This window comes from Pinus tabuliformis, chromosome 1_1, assembly GCF_031772625.1.
Source record: "Pinus tabuliformis cultivar Carrire ecotype Pingquan chromosome 1_1, CPIR1, whole genome shotgun sequence".
Lineage (NCBI taxonomy): Eukaryota > Viridiplantae > Streptophyta > Pinopsida > Pinales > Pinaceae > Pinus > Pinus tabuliformis.
Window position 1 is genome coordinate 998,378,347 of NC_142297.1, and position 22,485 is coordinate 998,400,831.

The 22,485-nt window shown below is 39.2% G+C and overlaps 1 protein-coding gene across 3 annotated transcripts in view; it reads right to left on the reverse strand.

Annotated features, from left to right (window-relative positions):
• LOC149217954 (long-chain-fatty-acid--[acyl-carrier-protein] ligase AEE15, chloroplastic-like) overlaps nt 1-22,485 on the reverse strand; it is a 447,245-nt gene that overhangs the window by 353,048 nt on the left and 71,712 nt on the right. For 2 of the 3 annotated variants that reach the window (XM_089393097.1, XM_089393099.1), the window contains one exon: nt 10,626-10,829. In XM_089393097.1, coding sequence (XP_089249223.1) covers nt 10,626-10,829 — 204 coding nt within the window. Of the gene's footprint in view, nt 1-10,625; nt 10,830-21,145; nt 21,963-22,485 lie in introns of those variants that run through there. The other variant, XM_089393098.1, reaches the window with a different exon arrangement.

The window sequence follows — 22,485 nt, forward strand, 5'->3', positions numbered from 1 at the left end:
TGCTACTAACGCGTTCCATGGCATGGCTATCTACTCTCAACTATATAGGAGGCCCATGGCTCTCAACGTACACCCTACAAATGCCAATATGACCCTCTGGAGGGCTTGGACCCCGTATAGGGAGACCAAACCCCAAGATGAAGACCCACCTGCAATCATGTATAAGATCCAATGCATCCTCTCACCTTCTAGTACATCAAATTATTAGTGTAATTGAGAAAATGAGCTTACAAATCATGGAACCAAGTGGCCACTTCATAGTGGTATGCCCTTCCATAATGGGCTTTAGGGTGTACACGTGTCTCGAAGATCTAGAAGGAGGTTAATCAAGAACCCTAGTAGGTGGTTTCTACCTCTAAGGGAGTGACAGGTCCATGGTACATTTGTCATATGGCAAGTGTCATGTGATATAATGATGCAACAGAGTGGGGCATCAGGGGAAGGGTCCAAGCCACATGCCATGGTACAAGGGTAGCTATGATGAGGAAAGCCCACACTTGGGTGTATAGATGTAGGAGGGAGTAATCATGGTACAGGAGTTACCCCAACCTTTGTTTTTCCACCCTTCTTCACATCCCTTTTGCCTTTTATTGATTTTTCTTTTATAATTTCTCGGGGGTCCACGGGATGAGAGCATGATGCGAATAATATAACAGTGAATACCCCCTTAAGATTGGGTTGTTCATCGCCCACCAGGGGTTGGGACAATCATGGGTTCCTCAATGATGCAAGGGGCTAATATAGGGGCCCTAAGAACTAGGGTGATGGCCATAATGATAAGGGGTAGAGTGTTGAAGAATTTAGGGAAAATAAGTGGAGTGTGATTCTTCGTTACTTGATAACAATTTGTGGAGTCTTTTTACTTTTTCTTGTTAGCTTAATCTTATTCTTCTTATTATTAATGCATGTATGTGTGCTTCATCAAACTGCTACCAAAACATAAGAACAAGAACACAAGATGTTGGCTCTTTGCCAGGGCCAAAACCTCTCTTCTCTTGAGAGGAAAAACCTTAAGTAAGTTTCTCTTATTGAAGCTTCTTATTGATCAATTCCAAACCCTAAACCCTTGACAAGAATATCCTCCAAGCACAAGTCAAGTCCTTCCTCCTTTCTTCACTTTGTTCCCCGGCACTTTCTTCTTCTAGCACTTCGTCCTCCTTCTTCCGGCACTTCGTTCTTCTTTCAACTGTTAGTAAACCTTGTTGCACTTGCTCTAGAAGAAATACCTTTGATGAGACCCTTTCCTTATGATGATCCCTTTCTTCTCTTCACCAACCAACGAACTTGTATGACTGTAATGGGAGGGTTGTTATACTAGTAGAGACAGCCTCCTTCTCTTCGCACGTGTGGCTGTAATAGGCTTTAGAACAACCCTATTACCTTCACTCTTCTTCCTTACTTCTTCGCTTGGGTGGGAGGCCCTTTAGGCCTATGTTCTAGCCCAAACAAATGAGAGATGTGATGCTGATATACTACTGTTGTTATGACTGCAGGCAACCTTCCTTTTTCTCGCACGTGTGACTGCAACTGCCCTAGAAATGGTCCTCTTGACTTCGATCTAGGATTCACCTTCTTCGTTGCACTTGGAGACCTCTCCTTTGTCCTTCGTTACCCTTTACTTGCCTCTTTACTTCACAGATTTCAGAGATGTAAGTGAGTGTGTTTTGGTGGAGTGGACAGCCTCTATATATAGAGGATTGTCCCTCCTTTTAGGCCGACTAGAAAGGCCAACTTGTTGAGCTTGCTTCAGATGGCTTCTTTGGTGGTGCCTTTGCATTGGAGGGGACTTGACTTTGCTTGGAGGTATTCTCTTGACCCTAATACATAATCATACATGGTGTAACATGCCCTTAAGGCCTTCAACATTTCCTTTTGACTATTTGGCTCACCTATAGCACTTAACATGTGCTAAACCTTACACCTCGATCATATGTAAAAATATTTTGCCTTTCAGTTAATAGAAGTTAGTATTTGCAAAGAAAAAAAAAACATGTGCTAGACCTATTTCAATGAACAAGAAACTCGTTGACATATATTATAGAAATAATATTTTTTTTCTTGAATAAGTACAAATATCAAAAGTACATTTATGAAGACCGAACCTAGTTACATTTCCTTCAACATAGAACTCGTGTTGCCTTTTCCCACGTGCTAAATTTGTATGTCATGTCCATCTTTTGCATTTCGTACATTTCCTATCAAAAGTGGCCAAATTATGCCTTTAACTTTCGTTTTAGCTGCATCAACCTCTGGGGCATCGTTCCAGGCCGGACCCAAAGTGTGGATGAGGGGAGGGGGAGGCTAACTCCTTGTGGACCCAATGGACAAATGTGGACCCGGATGGGAGATATGTGAAAATGGGTCATAATGAGCAGAGGAGAGTGATATATGTGGTATTAGGAAATGGGACCACGCAACCAAAATCGGGATTTCCCATATAGTGGCACTCTGTTATGAAACCAGCTCAAGAAAGCTCAAAAAAAGATAGAAAAGATAGATCAACGCCTTAGAATTCAGCCTCTTCGAGGGGGGAACCTCCTTACATTACATAAATGAACAATTATTCCTTGATACAAATGACAAAACCTCCTTTCTATATATAGGAGTCTAAGGAGTCACAATATAATCCAGCCGACCTAACAATAATAATATAAAGCCACAAAAATAACAATAGAGGGATTCTATGGGGCACAGAAATAACAATATGGGGGTAATAGGGGCACAACAATATAAATAAGGGGTATAACTACAATAGTAATGGGGTAATCACTAGTATTATAGGGACCCAACATGCCCCTCTCCTTCAAAAAAGTGTTGTCCTCAACGCTTGAGTAGTTCTGGATAATTCTGCATAAAATTCTCATCCTCCCATGTGGAATCTTCAGCGAATAAGTTCTTCCGCTTGATAAGATACTCTGAAATTGATCGATTTCGTAGCTGTCAAGTTCTTGTTTCTGTGACTGCTTCCAGTTCCAATATAATTTTTCCTTCCTCGTCAAGTTCTGGCAATATTGTTTGAATTGGGAGCTTGTCGCCTATAACCTTCTTTAAACATGAAACATGGAAAACTGGGTGCAATCGAGAAGCTGCAGGAAGCTCCAATTTGTATGCCATAATACCAATCTTTTGCAACACCTTGTACGGACCATAATACTTTGGTGATAATTTATTATCCTTCTTAGCTTGCTTTAGGGACATTTGCTTATATGGTTGTAGCCGTAGGAATACCCAATCACCTACATCAAAACTTCTTTCACTGCGATGTTGATCTGCCTGTTGTTTCATTCTATTTTGTGCCAACACGAGGTTATCCTTTAAGAGTTGGAGGACTTGTTGTTGATGTTCGATGTGATGTTCCACTGCCTGAACCTTAGAATTTTCTCTTAAATAGATGTGATGGATGGTGGTGATACCCATAAAGTGCCATAAATGGGGTCATTTTTGTTGCTGTATGGAAGGAAGTGTTATACCACCATTCAGCCAGAGGCAACCATTTGACCCATTGTGTCTGTTTATCAGATACAAAGCAACAAAGATATCCTTCCAAACTTTTGTTTACTATCTCAGTTTGCCCATCAGATTGAGGATGATAAGATGAGCTATGAGCTAACTGAGTACCAAGACAAGAAAATAATTTTGTCCAAAAATTTCCAGTGAAAATGGGATCTCTGTCACTTACAATAATCTTTGGGTTTCCATGTAGCTTTTGAACTGTTTCCATAAATGCAGTAGAAACTGTACTGGCTTTAAATGGATGTGATAATGCACAAAAGTGTGCATACTTGGTAAGTCTGTCAACTACCACCATGATGACACTCTTTCCCTCAGACTTGGGTAAACCTGTGATAAAATCCATTGAAACCTCCTCCCAACGTTGGCTTGGAATGGATAAAGGTTGTAATAGACCCGGTGTCTTAATTGTTTCAACTTTATTTTGTTGGCAAACCAAACATTCTGCCACAAACTTTTGAATATCTGATTTAAGGCCATCCCAAAAAAATTCCTTCTTAACCCTGTGGTAAGTTTTTAAAAATCCTGAGTGCCCTCCTAAGGGAGAAGTGTGCAATTCCATAAGAATCTTTTGTTTTAGCTGGGAATTCTTACAGAGGTATAAGCGATCTTTGTACCATAACGAATCATTTTGCCAGCTAAATGTATCAGAAGTACTGGAATCTTGTTGTAGCTTTCGAATAAGTGCCCACACTTCTTTGTCATTCTTTCATTCCTCCCTTGCTTCGTTTATCCAATCTGATTGGATAATAGAAATGGCACACAACAATGCTTCCACATCCTCATCCTTTCTTGAGAGTGCATCTGCCACCACATTTTGCTTCCCTTTTTTGTAGATGATTTCAAAGTCATAACCCAACATCTTTGTGACCCACTTTTGTTGCTCTTCAGAGGATAATCTTTGTTCTAAAAGGTATTTAAGGCTATCATGATCCGTTTTTACTTTGAAGTGTCTTCCCATTAGGTAGGGTCGCCATTTCTTAAGTGCATGGAGTATTGCCAACATTTCCTTCTCATAAATAGCTTTGCTTAAAAACTTTCCCTTGATTCGACGACTTTCAAAAGCAATGGGTCTTTCATCTTGCATTAGAACAGCACCAATCCATTTCCTGAAGCATCACATTCCACAATAAAGGTTTTTGTGAAGTCCGGTGTAGCTAAGACCGGTGCTTGGCACGTTGCCTCTTTAAGATGTTCAAAGGCCTTTGTTGCTTCCGGAGTCCATGAAAATGAATCTTTCTTCAATAATGTTGTTAGAGGTGTTGCTATTCTCCCATAATTCTTAACAAACTTGAGATAATACCCTGTCAACCCAAGAAATCCTCGCAGATGCTTTATGGATGTGGGGATTTTCCATTCCTTAATGGCTTTAATTTTGCTACGGTATACCTTAACTCCTTCACGAGATACAATATGACCCAAATATTCCACCTCCTGGACTCCAAAGAAACATTTGGATCTTTTTGCATATAATTGTTTCTCCTCCAATAGTTGTAGCACCCTGTCAACATGTTCAACATGATCCTTCCAAGACTTGTTGTAGATTAGTATATCATCAAAAAATACTAACACAAATTTTCTAAGGAATGGTTTGAAAATTGAATTCATCAAACCTTGAAATGTTGAAGGTGCATTGGTAAGGCCAAAAGGCATGACCAAAAATTCATAATGACCCTCATGAGTTCTAAATGTCGTTTTCGGAATGTCTTCAATCTTCATTCTGATTTGATGATATCCCAAACGAAGATCCAACTTGGTGAAGTAAATTGATCCATGCAATTCATCCAGTAATTCATCAATAACAGGAATGGGGAACTTATCTTTAATAGTGAGCTTGTTGTGCTCCCTATAATCCGGACACATGCGCCATGATCCATCCTTCTTGTGCACCAATACTACTGGAGCTGAGAAAGAACTTTGACTCGGTTGAATTATACCAGCCTCTAGCATTTCTGCAACCATTCGTTCAATTTCACTTTTTTGGACATAGGGATATCTGTACGGCCTGATGTTTGGAGGAACACTTCCTAGAATCAGATGAATAGCATGATCATGATCACGCATAGGTGGGAGACCTTTGGGAGTCTCAAATACCTTGGAATGATTGTCCAGGACTTTTTGGAGATCTGGAGAAATAGATGATTCCAATGTGGAAACATCTAGCGAGCATAATTGTGCAATTACACCTCTTTGCTCCTTTTTTAGAAGCTTTGTCATGCCATTAGAGCTGATTATCTTTCCTAGTTTCCCTGCAATACCCCTTAATTCAACTTCCTTTCCTTCCGTAGAAAATTTGATGAAAAGTTCTTGAAAATTAAAAGCTATTGTACCCAAGGATTGTAGCCATTGGACTCCTAGTACAACATCAGCACCTTCCATTGGAATGGAAAGCATTGGGCTAGTCAATACATATTCTCCCATGGATAGCTTGATATTATGGCACTTTCCAAAGCAATTTATTGTTCCTCCATTTGCAATCATCACTTGACACTCTGGTGCTGGATATAGGAAGCAATTCAATTCTTTTGCTACCCTACAATGAATAAAATTGTGGGTGCTTCCTGAATCAATCAACACTATTACCTTTTTCTTCTTGATTTGTCCTTCTATCTTGATGCTTTGAGGAGTGGTAATTCCCGCCAATGCATTACAAGATATGGTCGGATTTATTTGTTCTTCATCTAGGCTTTGTTCCTGGAGTATATCCTCTTCTTTTGACCTTTCTTGCTCCTTTTCTTCTTTCTCTTCACAATCTATGTAGAATAATTTCTTCTCAGCACACCTATGACCTTTTGTGTATTTGCTATCACAATTGTAACAAAGCCCTTTTGCTCTTTTTTCTTCCAATTGTTGTGGTGTCAACCTTGTAGGTTGTGGAAGACTGGGGGCAACAACACTTCCGTCTTTATAGTTGTGAATGATATGCTTCCTAGTTGCCATGATTTTGCTTTCCATTTTTCTTGCTAACCTGAATGCCTTCTCTAATGAATCAGGTTCCCAAAGGCGAACATCATGTTGGATATTATCCTTTAAAGACCCTATGAACACATCAATCCTATGCTCCTCTGGAATATCTTTTACCCTTATGTTCAATTTTTGGAACTCCACAATGTGCTCCATTATTGAACCCTTTTGTTTGAGACTTATCAATTGGCTAAAAAAAGTGTTGCTTTTTGTATCCTCATAATGTGCTACCAATTCTTCCGTAAAAATTGCCCAAGTGATAAATTGTTTACGAGAACAAAGCCATTGATACCATACAAACTAATTTGGTTCCAAATATACAGTTGTCATACGTACCCTTTTTGTGTTTTGCACATTATTGAGATCGAAGAATTGCTCCATCTGTAATATCCATGTGGCGGGATCCTTGCCATCAAACTTCCTCATATCGATTTTTGGAATATGGTTCGATCCAACATTAGCGTCTATGGAATCATGATTAACATTTCTTTTGTTCTCATCATAAGTTTCATTTACTACCTTTTCACCATTAGTAAGTATTTCTTGTAGAAAATTTGTCAAATCTGTCTTCAAATCTGCCATGCCTGTCTTCAAATTTGTGTTCAAATCTATCTTCAAATTGTCCATCTTAGCTTCCATGTCATTCATCTTATAGCTTCCACGCCATTTATCTTAGCTTCTGTTAACTTTTGTGAGCATGACATTTGTTGCACTTGTTCTTGTAATTTTGATATATCATGTAGCATTTCTTCCTCTTCTTCATGAGTCATGTTAGAGCTTTCAGGTTCCTTACTAGGTGTTTGCATTTTCTTTCCTCGGGGCATCAGTTACCGATAATAATGCTCTACTATGCCCTTTGAATTCCTTCAAAATAAATTTTCAAACCAAGCTTAAGCAAAAATTTAAAAAAAATCTACACACCTTTTTTCACTTTGTAGGAGCTTTATATTGCCTCTGATATATCTCTGTACTTTCCAATCATCTAGTTCTGAATTTGTGACCTGTAGTAGCTCTCTGTGTCCTCTTTCCAATGCCACTAGTCTGATCCAAATTGGATTCTCCAAGAAAGAGTTATGCATAATCTCCCAAGATGACCTGATTATAGACCTTTCCAGAAGAGCGAACTTGTATGAAGTGCCACGTGTACAATTTTCGATCTTTGGTTCTGAAAAAGATATACAAGAAACTACAGTCCATCCTCTTTCTGTACCTTCTTACGAAATTTCAATCTGATTCCCAGAGAGAAAGTTATGACGATTTTCCCCAGGTCACCTGTTTTGAATGTAATTCAGGAGTCTGCAAAAAGACCAACTTCCTCAGATCATATCTCCGCAAATATCGCGCGAAAAGCTCTGAAATTCGGACCCAAGGTTCAACGCGATTTCTTCTCAAATGGGTTTTGTTTGCGACTTCTGAAACGTGACAGAAAAAAGTTATAGCGAAAATGCCACGATGACCTGTTTGGAACAGCGAAACCCTAAAATCCAAAGCTCTGATACCAAATGTTATGAAACCAGCTCAAGAAAAGATAGAAAAGATAGATCAATGCCTTAGAATTCAGCCTCTTCGATGGGGCAACCTCCTTTACATTACATAAATGAACAATTATTCCCTGATACAAATGACAAAACCTCCTTTCTATATATAGGAGTCTAAGGAGTCACAATATAATCCAGCCGACCTAACAATAATAATATAAAGCCACAAAAATAACGATAGAGGGATTCTATGGGGCACAGAAATAACAATATGGGGGTAATAGGAGCACAACAATATAAATAAGGGATATAACTACAATAGTAATGGGGTAATCACTAATATTATAGGGACCCAACACACTCCTAAAGCTAGTAGCCAATAAAAGAGATACCACGGGACTAGGATACAAGGTTAACCACCAAATTGGACAAGGGGACAAGAGTACAAACCAAGCCCATTCTTTCTGCTAAATTCCCCACTAATCCATGACCAAAAGTGTCCATGATAAGTAGAGAAAATACCCAACTACATAATGAAAGTCATACCTTCGGGGTTAGAAGGCCCACCTTCAAACATACGATCATAACAGATGGGTAAGTAAGCATAATGGTTGGCTCAGTTGGCAAAGATGATGGCACATCAAGCTATCTGGTGGTTGCAAGGGGCTACTAGTTGTCGGTTGAGGACCATCTAGGAGAAAAAATTCTCCTATGGGTGTCACCCACAGGGGGTGGGTAACATTTGGCTCCAATTGGGACATGATCTCTCAATAGAGTGCACAAACGTACTCGAACAAGGAGGTAACGAGAACAACAACAATCTCTTGGGACCGAAGACCCGTTACCTACACATCAAAGACTAAGCACATGAGGAAACATGTTTTTATGGTGTCTTATGATCACCCATGCTTATGTTAGGCCATAAAAATCAACAAGAAGTAAACTTTATTCTAAGCGCAATTTTAATCTAAATGCATCTAATCTAGAATGATAAAAGAATATAATGTTAGTTCTAATGTGAAAATAATCATGCAATGCATCCTACTCTAACATGCATATAATACATCGTCAAGTGTCAAGGAAAGGGGTGATACAACTTAATTTGACCGATTGTGGCCAAAGTTCGTCATCAAGTTTAGCAATGTAATAATAATCTTCACCAACCTTCCCATGAATCTTGATGGGAATGGGATTTTTATCAACCAACACAACATCCCCAACTTTGAACTCCTTTTTAGGCCTCCATTTCTTATTTGCTTTTGATTGGGCCTTTTAAGGATACAAACCTCTTGAGAAGGAAGGATAGGGGATGGTTTCTCAGCCTCAGGGATCTTGTAATATGGAATTGGGCCCAGTTTTACCACATGAGTTGGATATAAAGGTTCTCTATAGAGAATGAAGGGGGTTCCATCGGATTGTGGGATGGTAACATAAGATAGATCCATTTGAAGTTGACCACCCACAGTAGCACCCCATTTCCTAGACAATAGCATGCCCCACACATCAGGTATGTCTATGACCACAACATCCATGAGCAATGATATGTTCGGATTCATAGCTAATGACACCTTGAGATCCTTTATGAGGCCTTCTACTTCAACGGGCTTGGAGTTGAAACCACATACACTTTTGTACCTCCAGGTGATGCTAAGATTTAGTTGCTTCATGACTTTTAATGGCATGATATTTGTGAAGCCCCTTGAATCCAACATACAATTGTGCAAGAGGAGGTCATTAATGGCTAAGGTGAGTAAGAATGGCTCATGTCCCAGGTTAGTGTTAGAGAGGTGTATATTTTGCAATGTGATGGGTGTATCCTCTTCTTCAAACCCTAAAGCTTTCTTTGCTTGCCATTGTTGGCGTGGGAGTTTCACTAGCTCCTTTAAGGGAACCTGCATAGTCATCTTTCCTATGGCAATACCTACATCAACATCAAGCTCAACCTCCTTACCTTTAGTTTTATGCTTGGATTCCCCTTTTGGAGGAGGATCCTTTTTGGGGTTATCTTTCTTGGGAGGATCCTTCTTTGGAGGTTCCTTAGGAGGAGATTCTTTCTTGTTAGGTTCTTTTGAGCTTGTGGGGGTGTCTTTATTGTTTTTACGTGAATATTGGACCCCTTTAAATCTCCCACTATCATCGGCATTGAGGATTGGCTCATCCTTTTCTTCTTTAACGGTTACTTCACTAATTGAAGGATGATTCTTCTTTCAGTTTTATCATACACATATATGCACTCAAAACATTAGAAATTGCTTTACTTGATACAACTGCTATGGTACACCTTTGTAACGAACATGTGCAACTACCACCTAAGTAGATTGCAGCGGTATTGTCTTTACCTATTAGTTCAATGTTGATGTGTGAATGGATGGGAAAAATAAAAAATCCTTATGTCAATAGGTTAACAAATTCAACATTCCTTTGTGCATGTAAATAGAAATAATAAATGGCCACCATACGTACCATATTATGTCAAATAAATTTTTTGCCAAGTGATTGTAACTTCAAGCATATTTTAGGTCATTCTGTGATAAATGGCTAGCATACTATGAAAGGAAACATAAATAAATGTAATATAAGGGTAAGAAAGTTCAAAGCTACTAACATAACAATAAACAAAAGCACATGGTTCAATGGATTATAAAAAGGCTTTAATGGTGAAATTTTACTCACTTCTCTATAGGTTAGTTGTGAAGGTGGATCATGATGAGGATCAATTACAGCAATTTGATCTCCATATTTCTGTACTGTAGTTCTCCATATATCAGGAAGGGCCTTCCATTCATTCATCGTAGAGCCAGGCATGCCATTGTGCTCAACTGCTATATTTTCAAGTAGTGGGGCATACCTTCTTATCTTCATTGTTGCATTTGTGGGCTGCCCAAAAGTCTCTAATATTAGTGTCATAACTACGAAATAAATATATGATGATCCCATTATGCTCTCTAAAATATAAAATCACATAAATAAAAGCATAGATAACTTAGAAATTTATAAACCATATATGATTTACATTCTTGGTCATTGCAATACATAAAACTTTCCAAAGACAAAAATTGCTCACAAATTGCAAGGTAGCCAGATCCTCATAAATTATAACCAAGAATAATATAATGAAGAAAAAATGGTATTTAACAAACAAAATATTAATATAAACAATACACAAGAATAATTGAAAAATCATATGTTCAAACCACCATAGAACTTGGAAGAATTAGAAAAATGTAAAACTACAAATAAAATAATATACACATTGACTAGTGAACTAGACAAAAGAGAAATGTTTTCATGTTATTACTCAAAGATTAAGTTATTATAATTAGAATATATTGATATTCAAGCCTTACATCCTCATTAGAAAAAAATATTTTAGAGCAAAAACTTATGGAAGTGTTTTGATTTTTATTCATGCTTTTCACCCCTCATTTCTGGATTCTCCTTGGGATTTTCCCATGCCAATTTCTTATCTTCAAGATATGCACTTCAAAATATAAGTCCAATCATCAAATTCAAACACTAGGGAAACTTGAAGACATCACCCATTGTCACCTCGGTGATTGTCCTCCTCAATTTAGGCTGACTCTCCTCCAGTACAAGGAGGAAATCCCCAATAAGACTACAAATCTGTCCTCAAGTGTTAATACAAACAACCATATATAGAATATAGGAAGAAGCCAAGCAAAACCTAGTGCCTTGTTCTTAGGCTATGGAGTCTAGGTAACAAAAGGAGCTTGAAAGTGGGTGAAGAAGATGTGATAAAACCACCTAACAACAAGTATTATTAGTGATAGACAAATCTGATATATATATATATATATAAAAGGCATGTGAAATGTTCAAGAGAGACATAACAACAAATCCATTAATTAATAATTACAGCCACATAAGGTATCAAAGATGAGATTGAAGAAATAGAGATTGAACAACCCCCTTGATTCATCATAATTCAAAGCCAATATCAAAGGAGTGAAGAGGATTTAGAAACCACACTTCAGCCTCCTCTTCTAGAAAATAAAAGCCCACTATGCTAAGCAAAAATAGCCATTTACAGGAAGAGATAGCAGCGATATATGAATGACATCATTACATACACATGAGACCCATGAGAAGGAGGAAGATGGAAGCTCCAATTTGTCCAGCGCTTCCTCCTTTCACCTACAATTACAAATTTTTTGACCTTAGGGGCATTTTAATCATCTTGAACTTCCACCTACAAATGAGATGTTTCCTTCCTTTTATAGCCTCCAATCAAACCATTTTTCCATTAAATTTTTCATTAGAAGATCCTAGAAACACTTGGAATGAAACACTCCTCTACATGGCAGCTTTTAGGGTTTCCAAAGTCAATTTTGCCAAGAGTCATCATCTCCTATAGGACACTCCTTATTTAATACTTGATTTTTGTAGATAAGGTGTTTTGAATCCCCAATATCCCTCAAAAAGTGTATATTTCCCCTATTCTTAGCTTCCTTGACTAAATCACATGCTTTGAATGATCCTATAATGCCATCTCTCATTAAAAATTATTCCCTCCTTAAATGCTTCTTTAGCCTCCCTCCTCAAATTATGCCATAAATCCTCCTCAAAAGTGAAGTGCTTCTCAAGGAAGGGTTGTCTTACCTATTTAAGAGCGCAAAAGAAAAATTAGAGAGCACATTTAAACTACTTCATGTAGGGCACACCTCCAAATAAGTGCATTTTCCCTTGTTTCTTGTGCATAGGATAGAAGTAGGTCCACATAATACCTTCCTAACGTGAGTGCTCCTTGATATGGTCAAATTTACCTTCATCCTAGGTGTTGATGAGGGCCTAGGGACCACTTTCAACCTATTTTAAGGAAGCACTCCTCTAAATAGTGTTTGCTCATTTTCCTTTTCATAAAACAATGCATGAGAGCTCATTCAAACCCTCTTAGACTAAGGCCCACCCCTAAAATAGTTGATTTGACCTTGTAGAAGATGCTTTGATGCCATATGTCATATCCACCCGTTAGGCTTTCCTCCCAAACAGGTAGGATATCCCTTGTACAAAGTGAGATGACACCTTACTGATGAGAAATTCTCCTCATATGTAACTCATTCTTTAGGAACTGCGAAGACACCCTAAGGGCACCATCTAGGGGAGAAATATGTTAGTTTTTGAAGCATTGGATGGTGTTCTAGTCTTGAGACTTTGTGGAGAGGCTCAAACACATGAGATCTCCAAAACCCAGAAATCATTTCTGGAAATTCAACCTAGAAATGGCTCAATTAAATTAATTAGCCATCATTTAATTTTTCTTAAGTCTAACTTAGGAAAAGGGGTTAATTAATAGAAATTAATTGAGAAAGGTGTGAATTATCTAGAAACTCACACGGATCAACTTAGAAGATAATCTCAACCATTGATTAAGTTTTAATCATGGTCGTTGAAGTCTCAACTAGAGATTATAAGAAGAAGTCGATGGTAGATGGAGAATACACTTTGGAGAACACTTGAAGGTGAGAAGCACTTGAGAGTGTGACCAGTTGCAGATACTCAGTGATCTAGACAGATTGATTCTCCAGTGCAAGTGATTCAACAAGAGTGATCAAGTCAGAGATCGAGTAGCAAAGTGTCAGAGGGGCAGAGACAGTGATCCAGAGGAGGATTTCTAGTTCCAAAAGAGGCAAAAGAGAGTCTCTGAAGTATTCCACGACACAGCTAATCCTAATCAGCCGCAAGGGTCACGCGGAATTTCCTAATGGGTTGCAGTTATGGTCGCGCGAGTTTTCCTAGTACAACCACAAGGATTGTGCAGGTTTTCCCAGCACAGCCGTGCGGGTCGATCAGAAGTCATGAGGGGTTGCGCAGAGGTTGGACGACCAGTTTTCAGAGGTCAGGGTTTGCTTGTGGAGGGAGAGAACCTTCTCTCCAAATATTTTCTGTCAAATCTTGTTGATTGGATAGCCAACTGGGCTTCCAAAGATTGTACTCAGAGTTTCACTATTGCATAAGAAAATAAACCTTTAGCTGTTGCACCGGTTTTCCCGTATTGGATTTCTCTAGGGACTTTTGTACAAAAACAACCGTGTTAATTTTGTGTGTGTGCTAGTATTTCTCATTTCCTATTTTTGCTTCCACAGTATTTATTTTTGGTGAAGAAATTGCAGTGTGATTAATTCGGTATTTATCAGAAAATCTATAAACTATTAATCAGTTAGGAGAATTAATTTACAATTGTTGCATTTCAAGGGAATTTTCACATGGTATTAGAGCGTATTTGACAGATAAGAGGCTCAAAAGCGGAAAAGAAAAATTTGTGGCTCAAAGGGGGAACTGCAGAACGAATTTTTCGGATGACTGTGCAGGTTACTTCAAAACAACCGCAAGAGCCACGCGAGATATTTTTTGTACTACTGCAAGTATCACGCTAGTTCAAACTGAACAATCGCGTGAGTACGGAAAAGTAGCAAATGCAGCGCAGCAAGGAGCAACAATGGTTTTGATTTTCACTTAGCAGATTCTTTTCTAGGCACAGAGGGTTCGCAACAGTTTTCTAGAGTAGATTCATTGTTGGGTGGAAGAGAGTGCACACACAAAATGAGATTTTTTTATCTCAGTTTCGAGTATTGTAGAAATGGCCACAATCAGGCTTAGAGATCAGGATAGGTTGGAGGGAGCCTCCAACTACGTCATCTAGAAGGCCAATATGTCCTTCCTGCTAGATGAATTTGGCCTGAAAACCTAAGTCGAGAATGGCGTGGCAGTACCGAATGATGCTGATCAGCCAGCTGAAGGAATACATGAAAGAAATGGAAAAGGCGAAGCATATGACTTGGATGGAATCCGGGACCATATAGTCTCACATATATCTGGCAAGAATATGGCCAAGGAGATGTGGCATGCTCTCACTCAACTATATCAGAATCCTTCCGAGCAACAAAAGGTGTTCCTGCAAGAGAAGCTAAGAAACATCAGGATGCAAAAGGGTAAAGGCATGGATCCCTTCCTCACCATAATTCAGAAAATCCAGGATCAACATGCAGTCGTTGGGGAGCGCCTCAACCTACAAAGCTTGTGTGTTTGGCCTTGAATAGTGTCTCAGAGGAATGGCAAGTCTTTGTCCAAAGAATCATGGGACGAAACACATTACCGAGGTGGGACAGGATGTGGTCAAACCTGCAACAGTAGGAGATGAGGCGAGCTCTACTAAAGAGCTCCATGAATAGAAGTAGTAGTAAGGGTTTGAAGGGTGAGAAGGAAGAGGAGAATGTGGCCCTTGCATCAAAGGGTGTCAGTCGGGGACAAGGGGAGAAGAAGAAGAAGAAGGGCCTATCTAAGATCAAGTGCTTCAGGTGTGGCAAGTTTGGCCACTACAGTACTTAGAGTCCTCTCACAAAGAAGGACAAGCAGGACTAGGCGGCAACATCTACAGAGAAAGACAAATTGTCGTCTAAGTTGGAGGAAGACTTCACCATGTTAGCAGTTATACCTCCAGGAGTGAGGTGGAGCGATATGGAGCTACAGTCCCAGAGCAACGCAAATATGGGCAAGGTCCATTGAGGTGTCTTCCCAGTGAGGCAGCGTAGAGGACTGCGCAGTTGCTTCAGAAAAGCAATTCGATTTGGCTGGAGGAAAAACGATTCAACTTCCAGAGGTCCGAAGAATCAATTTCCTCAGTAGAGATAGGCTAAACAACTTTATCAGAGGCAGTTTCGGGCTTAGACATCCAAGGGTCTACACAGGCACTGCACAGAGGGTCTAGGAGGACGAATTTTCTGAAGGGAAGTTGTGTTGGGGTTGATTGTGGAAGAAGGGAAATTCCCTTAAATAATTTTGGCCAGATTTTCTTGTTGTTTAGATTGCCAATTTGGAATCCATAGATTGTACTCAGAATTTCACTGTTGCATAATAATAAAAACCCTCAGCTTCTACACCGGTTTTCCCAAGTTGGGTTTTCCCGAGGACTTTTGTCCAAAAACAACGGTGTCATTTTTATTGTGTGTGTGCTAGTATTTTCTCAGTTTCTAGCATTATTTATTTCCACAGTTTATTTGTGAAGGTTGCAGTGTGATTAATTTGGTATTTTCCATAGCAAATAAATTGTTAAATTAATTAACAATTAGAAGAATTAATTCCAGTTGCTTGCAATAGGATTTCAAATTTGAAATTTCCACAGAGACAGTAGCAATGCGTTATTCCTATCTCTCTCGCACATCAACTGAGAAGGGTTGACCATGAAGTGCCATGCTCCCATTGAGAGAGTGCAATATAGAGTTCTTGTCCTCAAAATCATCGAGCAGTGTGAAAACCTAAATGGGAATGTGATCCCAAGATATGTTGTACCTAAAGGAAACCTATTGCTCATAAAGAAGGTTTACTATAGATTGACTTATTTCAAACTTGATACCATCTATGGAGGGTGATATGGGATAGGGGACTCTCAAACCACATTGAATCGAATTAACCTCTATTTCTATTGTATCAAAAACAACCTCAACAACAATTATTCAACCTCCATCTAGACAATTATCATTTGTACAACATCCATTAAATAATCGCCATGGATGCTAAGATCGAACTCACTCCTCTCTCTCCCACACGACCTTGATCCCCTTTACGTAGTGCACTCACTCCCGCCATTGGATCCTTCTCTCCTTTATTGGTGCACTCCATACCTCCTCCTTAATGTTCCTATGCTTGGAAAGATTGGATATATGTTTTATCTTAATGGGACTCTAATGATTTTCCATTATGTTTAGTAGATTTGGGTAGAAATAATGTTGTACATACACTCACCATTGCTACATTATGCTTATGAAGAGCCCATGAAAGAGGAAATGGAAGATCATGCACCTTGTGTCCAAGGAAGGGCAACAAGTGTGTCACAACTCCACTAATCATTGACCATTAAAAAATTGCCTCACATTCATACTACAGCACCAATTGAAGTGGCTTTTCTGATGACAACAATTGTCAATGTTTTTGCTTCTACAAAGGAGGATATCAAACAAAGTGGAAAGATTCATTGAACACGTTCATAATGTGCAGGTCTAAGTACAAACCATACTTGAAAGTTGAGCAAACAACTTTCAAGTTCAAGCAACTACAAGACCAGCACTTTGTTCCACATAGTGACAAGATCAATGGCATCAGAAGGAGAGGTAAAAATTAATTCATGAAAACCCATGTCTACTCAGATCTAGACCCTACATAATCACCAAGCAGATAGGAGAATGCTTTTGTGCTAGACATAACACCATACATGAATTGCACCTTTCTTCAACCTGGAGCTTATTGGGCCTTACAATGCCTTGTTTCTGGAGTATTCCCTTGTGCAACCTGATACCGCTCAAACTAGTAGGGGACCTAAGGGGTATCCCTAAAGGGCAAATGTTAGGCCAAGGGCAACAAATGGAGACTTAAACCATTGCCACCTTAGTTAAGGCTCCCTTCTATTTACAGACTTTCATTGATGGGAGGAGACCCGATATGTATTGGAGTCACTAATGAATGATAAGTCAATGGATATGAGTGACCCAAACAAACTCCTTACCATAAAAGTTTGAAAGATGGAGCTTGCTTGCTCACTAAGCAAGGTAGTATAGATTCTAGGGAAAAAGAGAGGAATTTGGGGGTTTGGTGTATGGGAATAGGCTTTGTGAAGGAGTTCCCAAAACCCTAAAATCCTTGTTAGAGTTGGTATCCCGGATGGTTCTTGAAGAATGTTCCTTTAAAGGAGCGGGACCACACGGGACCAAGTGGACCCGATCTAGGGTATGAGGAAGGTATGAAGCAACCAATGATATTCTTACCCTAGACAAGGTGAGAAAAGATTGAGAAAATAATTTCACCTGAAGATGTTGTCTTGACCCTATGAGGTACTAGCCTTGGGGATGGCAAGGCAAGTTTTGATCCTGAATCTAGGGCTTGACTTTTCTTCCAACTCCATTGTCGGAATGGCTTCTAAACTGGAGGAGGGCTAGAGGAAAGGCCAACGTAGAAGACCCTAAAAGAGTGAAATTTTTTGATGGCTAACTGACCAGGAAATTGATGCCCAAGTCACACCAATATGGCTAGTCCCGAAAGGATGTGAGAAAATGTGGATTTTAGTGACCACCCTTGGTATATCAGTGCCTTAATCTTTGGGAGAATGGAGTCTATGTTGTGTAAGAGTAGAATTTCTTGGTTCCCAGACAAGGAGGCCTCAAGATCACTTCGTTCGCCTTCTAGGTCAAGAAGAAGCAACCTTGTAGCTTTTATACTTTGTGTGCAAGAGAAATGGTTTGTCAAGGTCAAGTTTTACCCCTAGGAGATTTCGCTCCTCTTACATGGCCCATACATTGAAGAAAATTCTATAATAGAGACAAATTCTACAATATTAAGCAGTAAATGCATGCAACAATTAGCCCTAGAACAACGAAAATCCCAATCCAACATATATGACAAAAGTAAACAAGAATAACATCAAAAGTACGTACTTACATGTAATAAAGTATATCCATCCATTCACAATTGACAATAAAGAAGCTCCAAGAGAAGATAGACCAATATCCATACATCAAAACTCATCCATAAAGCTCTAATTCATCCTTAGAAAAAGTGCGAAAATCTCAAGAGAGATAAGTGATCCAAACCAAAGTGATGATGAGAAATGAACTCATCTCACTCCTAATTATATACAACTTAGGAGTTCGAATTAGCCTCTTTGGCTTACATAAGCCCCAAAAATAAAATAATGTGCTAATAATACAACTTTTGGTGGCAAGCCCATCAAACTAGCTCATAAATGAAAAAATAAGCCTCTCAAGAGGTCAAATAATAATCTATGTCTAAGAGGCCTAATGAGATCCATGGATGCCACAATGAAGAATAAGACCCTCAAAAACAGTGGACAAGGGGTTGGCCCCTTGTAATAACCTGTGGTGCTCCAAATGACATGTGGGGCACACAAGTGTCCTCATGGGTCTCCAAACAAATCGAAGATGTTGTCGATCATCTGTAAGGCCTAAGATGATGGTGTAGGTACATCCTTCAAAAGGTGGTGGCATGTCGAGGTACAAGGGTAGCTAATAAGAGGGAAGCCCTCACTTGGATTTATAATGTATAAGAGAGAGCAATCATGGCACATCAGGTGCCCCGACCTTGATTTTTCCACCCTTTTTTTATGTCTTTTGCCTTTTTATGATTGTTTTTGATTCACTGCTCAGGGCTCAAGGGGTTAGAGCATGATGTGTAAGATATAGTAATGGAATCCCCTTTTTAAGGTGGGGTGGTTCATCGCCCACCAGGGGTTGGGACAATCATGGGTTCCTATATGAAGAAGAAGGCTCATAGAACCTGTAGGAAACAGGGTGATGGCCATGATGATAGGGTAGAGCTCATGTATTAGCTTTTTCCCACGTGCTAAAATGTTTTGGTCCTGGGCATCTTTTGCATTTTGTGGTACTTTTCTTGTTGAATGTGGCCATATATGCTTTTAACTTTCCTTTTAGCTACATCAACCTCCGAGATTCATTCCAAGCCATGACTCAAGCTATGGGCAAGGAGAAGGAGCAAGCTAACCCTATGTGAACCCAATGGAGGAATGTGGACCCAGGCGGGAAAAATGATGGATGGGGTAATAATGAATGGAAAGAAGGTAATATAAGCAAATAAGGGAGCAAGACCATGCAACCAAAATCAAGATTTCCCGTGAAATACCATCCCTAGAAGCAAATGGTCAATAAAAGAGATCCCATGGGACTAGAATCCAAGGTTAATTCCTAAAAGGGGTCTAGGGGACAAAAGAACAGACCTAGCCCATTCTTTCCACCAAATCCCCCCATTAATCCATGCCTAGAAGTGTCCATGACAAGTAAACTACAATACTCAATTTCCAAATGACAAGGCATACATTTAGAAACGGGAGGCCCACCTTCAAACATACGATCATGGAAGATGGGCGAGGGACCACATGGATGGCTCAGGTGGCGGAGAAGATGACACAATGAACTAGCCGCTGGCTGCAAGGGGTTGCTCGCTGCCGGCTGAGGACCATCTTGGAGAAAAAAATTCTCCTAGGGATATCACCCACAAAGTGGTGGGTAACACAACCTAAATCTCCCTCAAACCTTCATCCAAAGTATCGTGCTCTGGCAGAACACAATCAAATACTAGACATGAGGACAAAGCATACACACAACAAAGTATCGTGCTCCGGTAGAACACGATCAAATACTAGACATGAGGACAAAGCATACACACAACAAGGCTATTCCACTGTTTCGCATTGTAAAAGTTAGTAAGGACACTAAGTAACTAAAATGTTGACTTTATAGCAAAGTAGTAGAAGTTTTCTCATCGAAAAACGGATGCAATGTGGACCATTGTTGTTTGAACAACGACTACCAGAATAAGCACAAGCAATAATCAATCGAACAGCCCCAAGAATCACTGAACACTGATTAATGAGCAGATAACATTATTCTTAGACTAAATTTTATATAAGAATGTCGGTATATTATATGAAAAGCAAATAATAATATGTTGAATGATTGGGACGGATTGGGAATTAACATGCATGCTTATCTATTTCAGACAACTGATCGGGTCGTTCCTCAACTATCTTAATATTGTATCAACGAAAATGTATCAGGGCCTCAAGGTTGCTTAGGCCTTCCGCCTTTGGTATTAACAAGTTTGGTGCTGTTGCCCATTAAGGTTTCACATTTGTCTTTTATAATGGATTGCTTAGTGCTTTCAACGCAGCAATATAATTATTCAGAGAATTGACTTTAATTGACCAATACTGGTGAGTAGGTTTGGCCCTAAAATCCTTTCGTCCCAAGGCTGCAGTGGTTGATAGTGCATGTCTCACGACAAAATTCTGCGAGTATCAAGTATAGCCTATTGCATTAAGTTACTGGTTCGATTTCAATAGTGATTGGGACCCAGGCAAAAGGGTAGGAGAAGTTAGCTTGTAAAATTGCTGATGGTATTTATTTTTTAAACAGGGACATTTAGGTCTGTGAAACTTTCAGCCTGTCTCGGATGCAGGTCATCCTTACAACAAGTGTCCTGGCTTGCCACTAGACCCCAGTTCCTGACTATTGCTGATGGTTCAATTTCAATTCAGTAGCTACAAAAGATACACGAAAATTTGCAAGGATGCCGACATTATCATAGTTTGTTAATGTATTGATCTATCATACATTTCATGAAAGGAAAGATAAAGCATGAGAATCTCTTACCAGCTGGTCTGTGCAGTAAACGACCCCACGTCGAATAAGTTTGGGCGTTGGGGATGCGTAGACATAACGTTTATAGAGCACATTGGTCACAGAAGAAGCCGAAGGCATCAACAAAAATGTATTAATCCCACTGCTACTGGTACTTCTGGTACAGGAGTTGATATCCATTTTCTGTCTATCTTGCAGTGTGCAGTGTGATGTTCAGGGAAACCAGCCAATTTTATTAACTGAAGTGGGATTGGAACTCCTCAATGGGATGTACGGTTTCAGTATTCTCAAGTAAAGGCCATGCAGGAATAGGATCAGAATGTATCCAGTGCTAGAGCTAGTTTTGGTAAACTCTCAAAAGTTTAGAACACAACCCAGGACATACTTCTTTTAGAAAGTCTGGTCCCAGCATCATCCACAATTAAAGACTGTATTCTATTTCCATAGCCTGTCCAGGGCTTAATGGCATCCTCTATAACCTCTCCGTACAGCAATAAATTACCATTCTGTGTGTTATAGGAAACATTACAAGTTGCCAACATTCATCCAGTACCACATGGAGCATCAGAGCTCATGCACATGAAGAGTTATGAGGGTTTTAAAAAACAGAGGGATCTAAAATAGAAGAAAAAGCAGCACCAGCAACTGTCATTGGAATTCTAAGTGGAAAGCACTAATACTAATGGTTTGGGTGTGAGAAACACCATAAACATGTATGTTATATTTAACCATACAAGGGACTTGTTCCAGCTTGATTAAGTATCGTATATGGCGTTCAAGTTTGAATCCTGATGATAAACATCTAATTATAGTAAATGAACATCTAAATTAATCCAACTCGACCTATATTTAACCTAGTCAACCCTATCAAACAATCAACACAGGGCTTGGGTAGATTAGCTGTCAGATTATTGCTTAACCTTAACAACACATGGCTAGAATAGTTATCATATTCTTGCTTAACCTTAGATCGATGTGATATAAATCCATTATATTATAATTAATTAAAAGTCCACACTAGATTTTGAATTGAAATTTCCTTTAAAATGGTGTCCCCTGTTGATAAAAAGGAAGATCGCGCTATGTTTGTTGATAAAAAGGAAGATCGCGCTATGTTCGAGGTGAATCGATAATCCATTTATAGGAAAAGTTCGAATGTAATGTGAAGTGTTCAACAATTTCACATCACTTGGAAGTGGGTTGGCGGTATTTTACTTATTTTGGTATCGTATTTGAAAAATCGATTGTCCCCCAATACCTGCGACCTATAAGTCCAGGAATTATAATGAAAAACATGTTGGATTGCAAACATTTAACCCAGTTGGGAACTGGTTTGGCAATATTGTATTTTA